The 13,724-nt window shown below is 38.7% G+C and overlaps 1 protein-coding gene across 1 annotated transcript; it reads right to left on the bottom strand.

The window, feature by feature from the left end:
* Positions 1–2,742: 2,742 nt before the first annotated feature.
* Positions 2,743–10,746, bottom strand: depdc7b (DEP domain containing 7, paralog b). Its single transcript, XM_083546367.1, has 9 exons — positions 10,569–10,746; positions 9,234–9,657; positions 8,996–9,114; positions 8,634–8,820; positions 8,262–8,533; positions 4,992–5,134; positions 4,779–4,904; positions 3,589–3,664; positions 2,743–3,129 (listed from the first exon to the last, which is right to left on the bottom strand). Exons 1-9 carry the CDS (start codon positions 10,642–10,644, stop codon positions 2,906–2,908), a joined length of 1,647 nt encoding a protein of 548 aa, XP_083402493.1. The 5' UTR covers positions 10,645–10,746; the 3' UTR covers positions 2,743–2,905.
* Positions 10,747–13,724: the final 2,978 nt, after the last annotated feature.

Below are 13,724 nucleotides of genomic sequence, written 5' to 3'. Positions count from 1 at the left end.
TAATTACTGCCAGGACAAAACCTATTTGTCCACGTGTGTGCCTCTACTTTTATATAAAAAATATTAAATATATATTTAATATATTGTATTCTATATAATGTTTTACTAGATAGTAATGATACACAACATCTGAGCACAATATCTGGACTTTAATGTTCTATAGTTTTTTCTTCTTCTTCCTCTAATTATTATTATTATTATTATTATTATTATTATTATTATTATTATTATTATTATTATTATTATTATTAGCTATAAACCTGCAAAAGCCTGACAGCATGCAAATCCATTGGCAGGCTGCTAAAGGATTGTGAAAATAATACACATAAGACAAATATTCTAGATATGACTGTTCTAGAGCTGTTTCAATTTTTGAATTTTTATTTTTTTACAGGAATTAACGTATTTTTAATAAATTGTTGTAAAAAAGAAAGAAAGAAAAAAAGTCCCTTAAGCGGAACCAGCGATATATTCACTAGTCCATTGTGATTTGTGATAGAAGAGTATCTGTGAGAGTGAAAGGGAAAGTTTATAGGACTGTGGTGAGACCTGAGATGTTGTATGGATTAGAGACAGTGGCATTGAGTAAAAGACAGGAGGTGGAGCTGAAGGTAGCAGAGCTGAAGATGTGGAGATGTTCGTTGGGAGTGACGACGATGGACAGGATTAGAAATGAGTTCATTAGAGGGACAGCACATGTAGGACGTTTTGGTGACAAGGTGATGGAGGTGAGATTGAGATGGTTTGGACATGTGCAGAGGAGGGACATGGGGTATATCAGTAGGAGAATGCTGAGGATGGAGCCACCAGGTAGGAGGAAAAGAGGAAGACCAAGGAGGAGGTTTATGAATGTGGTGAGGGAAGACATACAGATAGATGGTTTAAAAGAGGCAGATGTAGAGGACAGGGGGGAATGGAGACAGACGATCCGCTGTGGCGACTCCTAATGGGAGAAGCCGAAAGAAGAAGAAGAAGAAGAAGAAGATTGTGAAGTTTAAAGCGCTTCCGCATTGCGACGCACTGAAAGCTGATTGGTCAGGACTGTTATCAGCCAATCAACGTGAAACGCGTACTGAGCGCATGCGCAGCGTCTGAGTGAAGTCTTTCTAGCCTGCTGAAGCGTCGCTAATGCTAAAAACATTCCCTTTTCCAAGTGCAAGCAGGAGGCGAGAGAATATTCTACAGCAGATCACTACATCAACTAAACCAAGAAACAGACAGACAGTCAAATATCACAGGACAAAACAAAAAGATTTACCCAGTGTTCTGATATAAATCCATTATTCTGATATAATACAAGAACACAGTTTTAATGGAGTGTGTGTGTACATGGGAAGCACACATCATCTTCATGTGTGCTGTTGTAAATATTTTTGATAAGGGTTTGTAACCTTAGAATGAAAGGTGTATGATGGATTACCTTCAGCAATTAAACCTGAACATCTGCAATTCACCACGTACACAACATCTGTCAACATCTGACCATATTCCCATGTGGTTCTTCCCAAAAATATTGCATAGAGTTGTATGCTGTAGTTTTACAATGTCCTTCACATAGCATTCAGTTCAGCTCCTTTTTATTTTTAGAGCACTTTTAACAATGAACATTGTCTCAAAGCAGCTTTAGAGAGATAAAGCAGTTATACAATAATGTAGAAGTCCCTAATGAGCTAACCAGAGACTGTGGACAGGAACATCTTGACCTTTACCTCGAGAGGAACCAGATTCAAAAGGAAACCCATCCTCATCTGGGTGGCACTGAATGTTTATTCATTATAGTTTCATCATAGTCGAGGCGTGCAGTGATATGCAATTAAATGCAACCATTACATTCTGTGCCAATGATGGATTCAGATTTATGTTCTGGGCTGATGACTGGAACCTGATCTGTTCTTTTTAATATTGAAGCTCATCCACATTAAGGTTTGATGTTCTGGTGCTTTTCTAGTCACCATAATGATTATTTGACTCACTGTTGTATGTCCTTGCTAGCACCTGACCTTCTGATCAACATGACTATTCATTCATTGGACATTTATTTTTGGGACAAAAATCCCAGATCAGCAGCAGGTTCTGAAACATATAAACCAGACTAAGTTGCATAAACAACATTCATTATAGATAAAGTCCCAGAGATCACATCTTTCCCTTACTGTGAGGTTAGATGTGAAAATTCAGTGAAGCTCTTGACGTGGATTTGTATGATTTAAAACATTGTTTTGCTGCCACATGATTAAATACCAAGCGGAGAATCTGATAAGTAGAAATATGTAGTGCCATTCAACCAGTGTTTCTCTTTGCATAAATATATATATTTTTAAGTCTCATCAACACTCTTCAGACTACCAAATTAACCTTTAGAATTATTATACAATTATAATTGATGGAACCATGAATTCTGTACTCTATCAGAAAATCCTGAAGGAGAACGTCTGGGACCTCAAGCTCACAAAAAACAACACACAAAATAAAGGTTTTGGAGTGGTTTAGTTTAAGTCCAGACATAAATCGGACTGAAATGCTATGGCACATCCTTAAACGTTTTCGAAAAGGCTCTGATATAAATGTCGATTTCAACATCCAACTGAATTTTTTTTTAAAAAAAAAAAAAAAAAAAAAACGAATTAAACTAATTCTGCAAATAAAAGTAGGCAAAAATTCCTCCACTTTTAAACAGTTATAAAGACCCACCAGTAGGAGGCGCAAAAAGCAACCAGTGTCAAAATCACCTATGCTGAAGAGTTAAAAGAAAAAACTTTTTATTGAAACATATCACATGAATAACTCCGTTAAATTGGGGCAACATTATTTTTTAATGAGTTTTCATAAGGTTTTATTAATGTTAACATCATTTGTGCATAAGTTAAAACATTTACTTTTTCACAACAAAGAAAAGGACAAATGATTACACTTCAGACAAGCTGATTGTGCTCAGTCTAGACCCGAAATACTGGGCGAAAATATCAGGATGGCCTTTATGGAACTGGGCCAGCAGTCTCCTCTTCACCTTCATGGAGTACGCTGTATTTTCATCGATATTCCTGAGTAGAACAAACAACTCCGTATTCGTCAGGCTTTTTACAGTGTCGCTGTACAGGGTGCTTGAAATTTGTTGACAGAATGCAGAGCCTAAGGACAAGAAATATGATTTATTTTCAAAAAAAAAAAAGTGATTGACAGTTAGTATAGATACAAATATGATGCAGACATTAAATCCTTGTGTGTTGTAAAATTTTTTATCAATCATTATAGAATAGAATATGCATTTACTCGTCACGTGTACGTAACAGCGCAGTGAAATTGTTTGGAAAAATGGGGTCAAAGTGCAGGGTCAACCGCGATAGAGAGCACCCTTGAGCACAGCGTGTCAAGGGCCTTGCTCAAGGGCCCAAGAGTGGCAGTTTGGCAATACGTGGGCTTGAACCCAGAGCCTTAACCATTGATTACCACTTCCCCATTATTTGAAAATCACACTAACTTCAGCATGTTTCATTAAACTCAAGATTGTAAATCCAAGCAATTCCTAAATAACAAAAATATTGCTTTTTTAAAATACATTTGAAATAGCTGATGATTTGAAAGACATACCCTGTGTGGTGGGGTCCTTCTTTTTCACAATGTCGTCCAGCTTGTCACTGACCAGCCTGTGCAAAGAACCTGGGATCTAATAAGATTTTCAGTTCAGATATCAAGTCAACTGAACGCATCGGCTTCACTTAGCAGTTCATTAGGCATCAATTCTCAAGACCCCATTTAGGAGTGTGCTATTCTTCATCCCCCCCCAAAAAAAATACCAATTGTACCTTTAATTGCTTATAAGTGACGGCTGAGCTCTGATTGGATTGAAACCAGGGCTGCAACAACTAATCGATAAAATCGCTACTATTTTTTTGCCAACGAATGCTATTATCAATTAGTTGGGCTTCTAGAGTTACAGGTTAGCATGACAGCAAGATAACACAGCCGCTTGCAAACTGGCGCAGAGTCCGGGGTCAACCAGCAGCAGGAAAAACCTACAAGTTATGCAAAGCGGATGGAAAAACCACAGTGATGCACGAGCGTGAAAATAAAACACGGTGTAATTAACAATAAAGAAAAATAATAATTAAAACAGAGAACAAACACTAAATCTAAAAACAGCAAATAACAGATCAACAAAATGATCATTTTTAGTCACTGTTGTGGATTTTTCTTTTATACACCAAATAAATTACATTTTACATGATTATTTTAAGCATGATTGTCAACTTGCCAACTGCAATTAATCATTAAAAACAATACAACTGTTGACTTACACAAATTGCTTCACCTTGCATACTCAAATGGTGTTTTTTTATTTTATTTGTATTTTATAGGATAAAAACTAAGAATGAGTGATTTTGTTCAAAGGAGAAAATCCCCAATGCAACAAGCAACCATAAGTCTTTATATTTCAAATTGAGGTTTTATATCATTATAAAAAGCAAAATATCTAATTTTTAACAAATAAAAAAAAAAAAATCAGATTAATAGGAAAATAAAATCATCTGATTAACAAAATAATCGTTATCTGCACCCGAGTGAAACTCTAACAAACACACACTCTTAGAATCAGTGTAACTGAAAGAAAAGTTATGTAATAAGAATAAACTATCAGGAATAATTTAATACATTCATGGACAAAAATATATTAAAACAAGTCAGTGATTGACACCGTGTTTGTTAGGACACCGTGAAGACCAGATAAAGGATGGATTTGTAACAGGGAACTTAGTGATTAAAAACCCTGTCTTTAATACCTTGAAGATGTCCTCATGGTTATCCAGCATGAAGAGCAACAGCAGGTCCACTTTGCCCTTCGAGAGGCTCCTGCTTTGTATTATTGATCTACAAAACGTTTTCTTCACGTGAACCCGATTCTCGATCTGAAAAACAAAATCACAATGACCGTGTTAAACCTTAAATTTCACCAAAACGTATCAAAATGCAACAATGAGCTCCTTTTGTTCCACCTCCTTATGAAGCCGGATGTGTTGTGGATCTGCAGCCAGTGACATGAAGCTCAGCAGCCTGTACAGCTCCTCTCTATTAGCTGCAGGAAGCAACTTCAGACACAGCTGTAACACTTCCAGAGCCACATCAAACTTTCCGTTCACTTCCAACAAACCAGAGATGAAACATGGTTATTTAAAATAAATGTGCATCTGCATACTAGTACAATATTAGAACAATTAAATACACCAACATTGACTTCTTAATCCACTGCATCTGTACAGTACATGCAAAAGATTTAGGCAGGTTTGCAAAAAAGCTGTCAAGAATGCTTTCAAATGTTTTTAACATCAATTTACACAATGCAAAATGAGAGAACTCAGGAACAAAATTCTAAAATTAAACCAGTATTTGGTGACCACTCTTTGGCTTCAAACCAGCATTGATTCTCACACTTGCACAAAGTCTGGGATTTTAAAGGATCAGACTCGGGTGTAAAATTAACCAGGTGCAAAGTCCATGTGTGTGTGTGAGGAAAATAAGTATTTGAACACCCTGCTATTTTGCAAGTTCTCCCACTTAGAAATCATGGAGGGGTCTGAAATTGTCATCGTAGGTGCATGTCCACTGTGAGAGACATCATCTAAAAAAAAAATCCAGAAATCACATATGATTTTTTTAAAAACTATATTTGTATGATACAGCTGCAAATAAGTATTTGAACACCTGAGAAAGTCAATGTTAATATTTGGTACAGGAGCCTTTGTTTGTAATTACAGAGGTCAAACGTTTCCTGTAGTTTTTCACCAGGTTTGCACACACTGCAGGAGGGATTTTGGCCCACTCCTCCACACAGATCTTCTCTAGATCAGTCAGGTTTCTGGCCTGTCGCTGAGAAACACGGAGTTTGAGCTCCCTCCAAAGATTCTCTATTGGGTTTAGGTCTGGAGACTGGCTAGGCCATGCCAGAACCATGATATGCTTCTTACAGAGCCACTCCTTGGTTATCCTGGCTGTGTGCTTCGGGTCATTGTCATGTTGGAAGACCCAGCCTCGACCCATCTTCAATGCTCTAACTGAGGGAAGGAGGTTGTTCCCCAAAATCTCGCAATACATTGCCCCGGTCATCCTCTCCTTAATACAGTGCATTCGCCCTGTCCCATGTGCAGAAAAACACCCCCAAAGCATGATGCTACCACCCCCATGCTTCACAGTAGGGATGGTGTTCTTGGGATGGTACTCATCATTCTTCTTCCTCCAAACACGTTTAGTGGAATTCTGACCCAAAAGTTCTATTTTGGTCTCATCTGACCACATGACTTTCTCCCATGACTCCTCTGGATCATCCAAATGGTCATTGGCAAACTTAAGACGTGCCTGGACATGTGCTGGTTTAAGCAGGGGAACCTTCCGTGCCATGCATGATTTCAAATGACGTCTTAGTGTATTACCAGCAGTAACCTTGGAAACGGTGGTCCCAGCTCTTTTCAGGTCATTGACCAGCTCCTCCCGTGTAGTTCTGGGCTGATTTCTCACCTTCCTAAGGATCATTGAGACCCCACGAGGTGAGATCTTGCATGGAGCTCCAGTCCGAGGGAGATTGACAGTCATGTTTAGCTTCTTCCATTTTCTAATGATTGCTCCAACAGTGGACCTTTTTTCACCAAGCTGCTTGGCAATTTCCCCGTAGCCCTTTCCAGCCTTGTGGAGGTGTACAATTTTGTCTCTAGTGTCTTTGGACAGCTCTTTGGTCTTGGCCATGTTAGTAGTTGGATTCTTACTGATTGTATGGGGTGGACAGGTGTCTTTATGCAGCTAACGACCTCAAACAGGTGCATCTAATTTAGGATAATAAATGTAGTGGAGGTGGACATTTTAAAGGCAGACTAACAGGTCTTTGAGGGTCAGAATTCTAGCTGATAGACAGGTGTTCAAATACTTATTTGCAGCTGTATCATACAAATAAATAGTTTAAAAATCATATATTGTGATTTCTGGATTTTTTTTTTTTAGATTATGTCTCTCACAGTGGACATGCACCTACGATGACAATTTCAGACCCCTCCATGATTTCTAAGTGGGAGAACTTGCAAAATAGCAGGGTGTTCAAATACTTATTTTCCTCACTGTGTGTGTGTAGTAATTATATATATATATACACACACATACATACATATACACACATACATACATATACACACACATACACATTTTATATATATATATATACACACACATACATACATATACACACACATACATACATATACACACACATACATACATATACACACACATACATACATATACACACACATACATACATATACACACACATACATACATATACACACACATACATACATATACACACACATACATACATATACACACACATACATACATATATATCTATATATATATATCTATATATCTATATCTATATATATATCTATATATATATATACACATACATATATACACATACATATATACACACACACACACACACCCCCCAACTTTACAGCATTTTTTTTCCACACCTGCCTAAAACCGTTGCACAGTTCTGTATATAATGGGGATAAACTGTACATTTGTTGGTACCAAACCATTGATCCTTGATTTATGTGCAGAATGTCTTCAAATCTTAGTCTCACCAACATATTTAGTGGCATTTTTGTTTAGTCTCCGCCTGGCACTCGTCAAAAATAAAATGTTTAAAAATAAAATAGAATAAATCAAATGAATGCAACCTTTTATTATATTGATTTAACTGAGTACATATCCGTATTGCTACACTGTCGTAAAAACGCAGTGACTGTCTAGCAAAATAGATATAAACTTAATTGAATCAAGATATATATAAGATGTATAAAAATAATTTCTGAGCAGCCATTTTATTTTAAATTGTTTAAAAATTGCAAACCGTTGATCACAAATGTTGTTAATAAACGAGGTGAATAAAAAACAATCAATTTTATGTTTTGCGTTTTTTTCCCCAACTGTGGCGAAATTCTACCAAACCGTCACTTAAAAACCGAGCTTCTTACCGAACCGTGAAATTTGTGTACAATTACACCCCTAATATATAAAAAAATTTTTTTTACATAAACAAGAATTAAGTCCTGTACATGTAAGAAATTACTTTAAATTGGTCTCTAACTGCAACATACGTTACATTATACACGGTTGTTTTTGCATGCTATCCTTTCACAGATAATTGAATTGCTGCAATACAACTAACGAGTAATTTATATCTTATCATTGTTTAAAACTTATTCATAACTTACCCAAAAGTTCAGTAATTTGTGTGTAGACGTCATTAAGTCCACTAGGGAGAAGAGGCTGGAAACTGGCCTGTCCATAATGTTTAGCCAAAATGTCAAACAGTAGATCTTTGCATTGCTGGATGCCTGTGGATCTCCACAGTGCATGTTCTTCATTTCCACCATCCTCTTCATCATCCTGTGAGAGGCTGGGGAGCTCTCTGCTTACCTCCACCACCTGCTGGTCTGGCAGAAAGGCCATCAGCTCTAATGCTGCCAAGAGCCACTCATCTTTTCTGCAGGAGTGCAGGGAGAATGCAGTCATCACACTGCGTTTCCAACAAACTATAAATGACTTCCATTTAATTTTCTTTAGCAAAAGACTGTTAAACTCACTGCGACTCCTTAAAAGCCTTTAGTATTTCTCTGTCCAGGTAGTTACTTGTGTAAAGAACGTCAGGTTCATTATTGTTGGCAGCCGATAGGGGACACTGTCCACAATCCAACACCCCGTCCAGCAGAGGGAGCTCAATCAGCTGCAGCAAACGTTGAACTGTCTGCTCTTGCCACACCTTACTGACCACTGGGGGGAGACATAACGAGAGGGGTTTCACAAATAAACCCATTTGACTCATCAGAAGTCTCGAATGGATAAATCTATATTTTAAAAGGACTTAAATTTATTTGGAAAATTACACAATGGAAGAATTAATCAGTGCAGCAAAACCCATGCCACTGTCCTGACGTCAAATCGCTACCTGATGGCGGTAAACTTTCAGCTTGGAGAAGACTCAGGCTAAGGTCAATCTCCTCCAGCAAGATGTTCATAATGTGGCCTGGTTTCACTGGAGTACTGTGACAGAACAGTGTGTCATCACTGCAAGGTCATCCAAAGCAAATCAGTTAATCATATCAGTTAATTGTGACCTAATAGTAATATTTACATACTACATACATCTCTAGGCTTGCATAGACAGTGTAGAGAGGTTACATCACCCGTGTAGGCGGTTCTCTGGGTCCCTCTCATTGCTGGGGGAGGTAAGTGTATTTTCTGCACTGCTCAGCACAGGGGTCACAGGGGTGTTCAGAAACCGGTACAGGCTGCCGACACTGTCCTGAAACTCCGACAGCTTGCTCTCCTTCCCAAACGTTTTACTTGCTACTGCTTCAAACACCTTGCAGTCCAGCAGAGCCTGACACACACGAACCGCTTTGGCCCTGGGCACTTCGGCATCCCCCAAAACCTTGCTCTGCTTAACGTAGGCTTGGATCACAGAAACGGCATCGGATCCCACAAAGCAGTTGTCATGAGATTTCAGGAAATGGCGTCGCCGCTTCACCTTTACCTCTGACTGGAGGTGTGAGATTAGCCTGCTCCAGATGAAGCTGGTTTGGCACGAAGAAATGAGCGTCTGCTGATCTACAGAACGACAAATTAGACAACCTGCAGTGACCTTCACAACTAGAGTTTAGACAGTAAGTGTGGTGCAACAAAGAAGAAGAATGAGCTCATTAATAAAATAAACTGATTGAAATAGAGGAATATAAACAATGCTTTACAGACATGGTGAAAGAAAAGGGATCTCGTTTACATTAATGGCATTTGGATCTTAGTTATTCAGCTGAGCAAATTGGGGTTTAAGGACCTTGCTCAATGACCCAGCAGTGGCAGCGTGGTGGTGGGATTTGAACCCATGACCTTCCATTTAGAAGTCCAATACACTGAGGGTTTAGTGCAGCTCAGTGGTATAACTTTCCTTTTTCCTTTTATCCAAACACTTTCCCACTTCATATCTAAACGATTAAAGATAACCTTATAACTCTTATAAATCTATTCAAACTAACATTTACAGCAGGAGCCCTTATCCAGAGCATCTTACATCTCATTTATACAAATGAACAGCTATGGGTTTAAGGGCCTTGTTTAGGAGCCCAGGAGTGGCAGCTTGATGTGGCTGGGATTTGAACTCTCAACCTTCTGGTCCGAAGTCCAACACCTTAACCAATTGAACAAACAAACCGTTTCCCTATCAATGCTGAAGCCCTTACACACTCACCTCCCTTCATACACAGACCAAAGACACACAAACTTCTAATGAACAAAACTCAAAATTGGGGAAAAAAAAAAATGTCTTAATGAATCAAACTAGCAGGTGTTTCAACACGTTTAAACAGATGTATAAACCCAAACACAGATATAAATAGAATAAATACACACCAGAGGTCACTACACCTTGTACAAGCAACTTAATGGCACATGCAATTAAAAGCAATCAATAAAATTATGATTATTATATATATATATATATATATATATATTTTTTTTTTTACCAGCAGGATGGTGCATTGGGCTGTACATTTTCCCTGCTAGGTTTAAAGCAGCAGCTCGCTCTCTGACACTCGCCATATTGTTCACTTTCTGTGCAACAAACCGACCAGACAAGCTCCTTATCAAAACTTCGAGCTCGCGCGTTTCACCATCAATTAGTAAAATTTGCTCACTATTGGCTCACAGCTGCACGACTCGTCTCAGCCAATCAGCGTCAACCAACAATCAGCCATTAAATCCTTTAGGCTCCACCCTAATTTGCATTCTTGACTCACTATAGTAGTGAGTGTGATAACAGTGATTTGAGATGTAGCCAAAGAGCTGTTACATCTATTAAACGAAAGGTGGCAGCAAAGTACATTCATTGAAATAAAAAATGAAGCTTCCCTTCAGCATCCAAAATCCACTTATAGTTTCCTTATTATACTAAGGGTTCTGAAATCAAGAGAACCCATTAGGAACACTACGTTTGGTGTGCAAAAATCACCTAAGAGTTCTTTATTCTGGGTGTCTTTATTTGGCCAGTTTTCTATGTACAGCATCAACACAGGTTGGCCACCATGTTTTGATTCTCATACTGTATCTTGCTTTATCTGAGTTTAGGAGGACACCAGTGAACCCAGAGGAAACCCATGTGGATTTAAAAACTCCACACAAACAGTAATCCAGGCTCGATTTTAATCCCAAGACCCCTAGAGGTGATGATGTCCACTGCAACTCAGTGCAACCATGAGGAAGGAGGAAGGGGCAGCTGTATAGATGAGATCAATGAAAGTCACTCTGTAGAAGGTTGTCTGCCAAATGTTATAATTGCAACGAGGCAGATTGATTTTTTTCAAAACAGCCCATCGGCACATGTTTTTCCACTATTTCTTTTCTCAGTGTGACACACAACATAACTTTTTTCGGTAAATAATTTAGCTCATTTTGAGGTTTGCCTACATTTCGCTCCTGGAAATAACACATCTATATGAAAATAATATATAAATGAGGAACAACGTTGATATGGTCGCCTTCATAATCCTCTATTAATACAAACAGCCTGCCTGTTTATTCCCCCTATTTCTCCACTCTGTCTATATTCTCCAGTGTACAACCTTTCAGCTGCACTATTCTCATCTCTCTCCACTGCTGGCAGAAGACTCGATTTTCCATCTCTGAAGCAGGTGGACCTCTCTTGTCCACATTCAAAATATACGATGTGCCTGCAAACTTAGTGTCTGCAACATTGCACGTAACGCACGTAAATAGACCGCCATTGGAAGCCACGGCTCTGTGTGGTTTGTGTGTGTGTTTGTGTGTGTGTGTGTGTGTGTGTGTGTGTGTGTGTGTGTGTGTGTGTGTGTGTGTGTGTCTACGTAGATGGTAAACCACAAAACAGTGACCTTGCATTTTACAGGTCCTTTAGGGAAAAACACCTCTCTCTCTCTCTCTCTCTCTCTCTCTCTCTCTCTCTCTCTCTCTCTCTCTCTCTCTGTCTGTCACTATGGTTAACAACATGCATATGTATGAGGGTCAGATTTGTTTTTTTTTGTTTGATTTCATTTCCACTAATCCAACCATAATGAAATGTGAAATAATGAATAGATGGACACATAGTCACGAAACATAAAAACTGATATCTAGAAGAATGATATTAGATGATGACATCAGCAATCAATACAGCAAAGAACAGCACACCTGGATGGGCATAAAGAGGAAGGAGAGTGCTGTTTGTTGAGATATAAATAGAGATCTGAGTCATCAGGCAGCTTAATCCTTCCTCCTATCTTGCATCTTTTGGACTAATTCTAGTTGAGCTCTCTCTCTCTCTCTCTCTCTCTCTCTCTCTCTCTCTCTCTCTCTCTCCTGCGGGTTTGGAAGGGTTCACTTTCACTGGCTCTCTTTGTGTGCAAACGCTGTTAACAATCTCGAAATGATTGCAGTCAGCATGCCTGTGCCAAATGTCTGCAGGGGATCAAATACATGAATAAAATATCTTCAAAAGAAACCTTTGTTCGAGGCCCAGTAGAAAACGAGCGCTTCAGATATTCGGAAAGAAGGCTGAATATGAATGGATCACTTTTTTTTTAGGTTCATGACATAAAAAAAAATAAATAGATATAAAGTTTTTTTTTTTTTTACATCCATGAAACTACTCCCGGTTACACGTTTCGTGACGGGCTGTTTATTTGCGGTGGGCAGAAGAATGCACGTGCAGTGTAGGACACATTATTTTGTTACTGCATTCTTGTGAGACACTTGTACAACAATAATCATAACAGCATCACGTGACGTGACTTCAGATTGTTTTTTTTTTGGAAATCATCCCTAGAACCAAGTGTACTGTTTTTAATGATAGTTTTCCAAAAGGCTTAAGGGAGGGGGGGGGGGGGGGGGGTTGCTGTTTCTAATTTTGGTTATGCAAATAGCTGAGGATTTGGTTTTATGACTAAATTACACTGCTGAATGTCCTTTAGTGTGTGTGCACTCCTTGGATGTCTTGACTGTGATGCAAATCTTGGACACACACACACACACACACACACACACAAACACAGAGTTACTATTTCAGCTGAGCTCCACTGACCCACTGCAGACCAAAGCACCACATGTCCCAGATTCCTGAAACTTCTGAGATCAAACAGATTTAAACTTCCTCCTGTCCAATCAACTGGGACATGCAGTGTATCTAAATCAAACAGAGGAAAACAAATGTGATCTGGAGTGACAAACTTAGCTTGGGTAGATTTTTAGCATGTCTGAGTGCATTTGTGATTTGTGTGTGTGTGTGTGTGTGTGTGTGTGTGTGTGTGTGTGTGTGTGTGTGTGTGTGTTAGAATCTGGAACAAGCTTCTCTGTGGCCGTATCGGAATGCAAGCTTGTGTGGAGCCAATCAAAACTCCAAAGACCGGCATTCAGCTCGAAATCTGCCTTTGAGTTTTCACAGCTAAGTCCACTTCTGATGAACGATTGATCAAAGAACAGGATGCAGAAGTGTGTGTTAACAGATGCAAAACGATAAGCCCGTACGCACTTTGTCAGCTCACTTGTCTAAATGCCATGTTTTCAGCATTTTACACATTTACAGTGGCATAGATTGTTGCAGGTTTTATTTAGAACAGTTTAGCAGTGTTTTTTGCTTTTTTTCCATTTAGAACCTTATTGGTGGTAGAACT

Source organism: Silurus aristotelis (genome assembly GCF_946808225.1).
Source record: "Silurus aristotelis genome assembly, chromosome: 7".
NCBI lineage: Eukaryota > Metazoa > Chordata > Actinopteri > Siluriformes > Siluridae > Silurus > Silurus aristotelis.
Note: the sequence above shows the minus strand (reverse complement) of the source record. Positions and strands in the feature narration are given on the sequence as shown.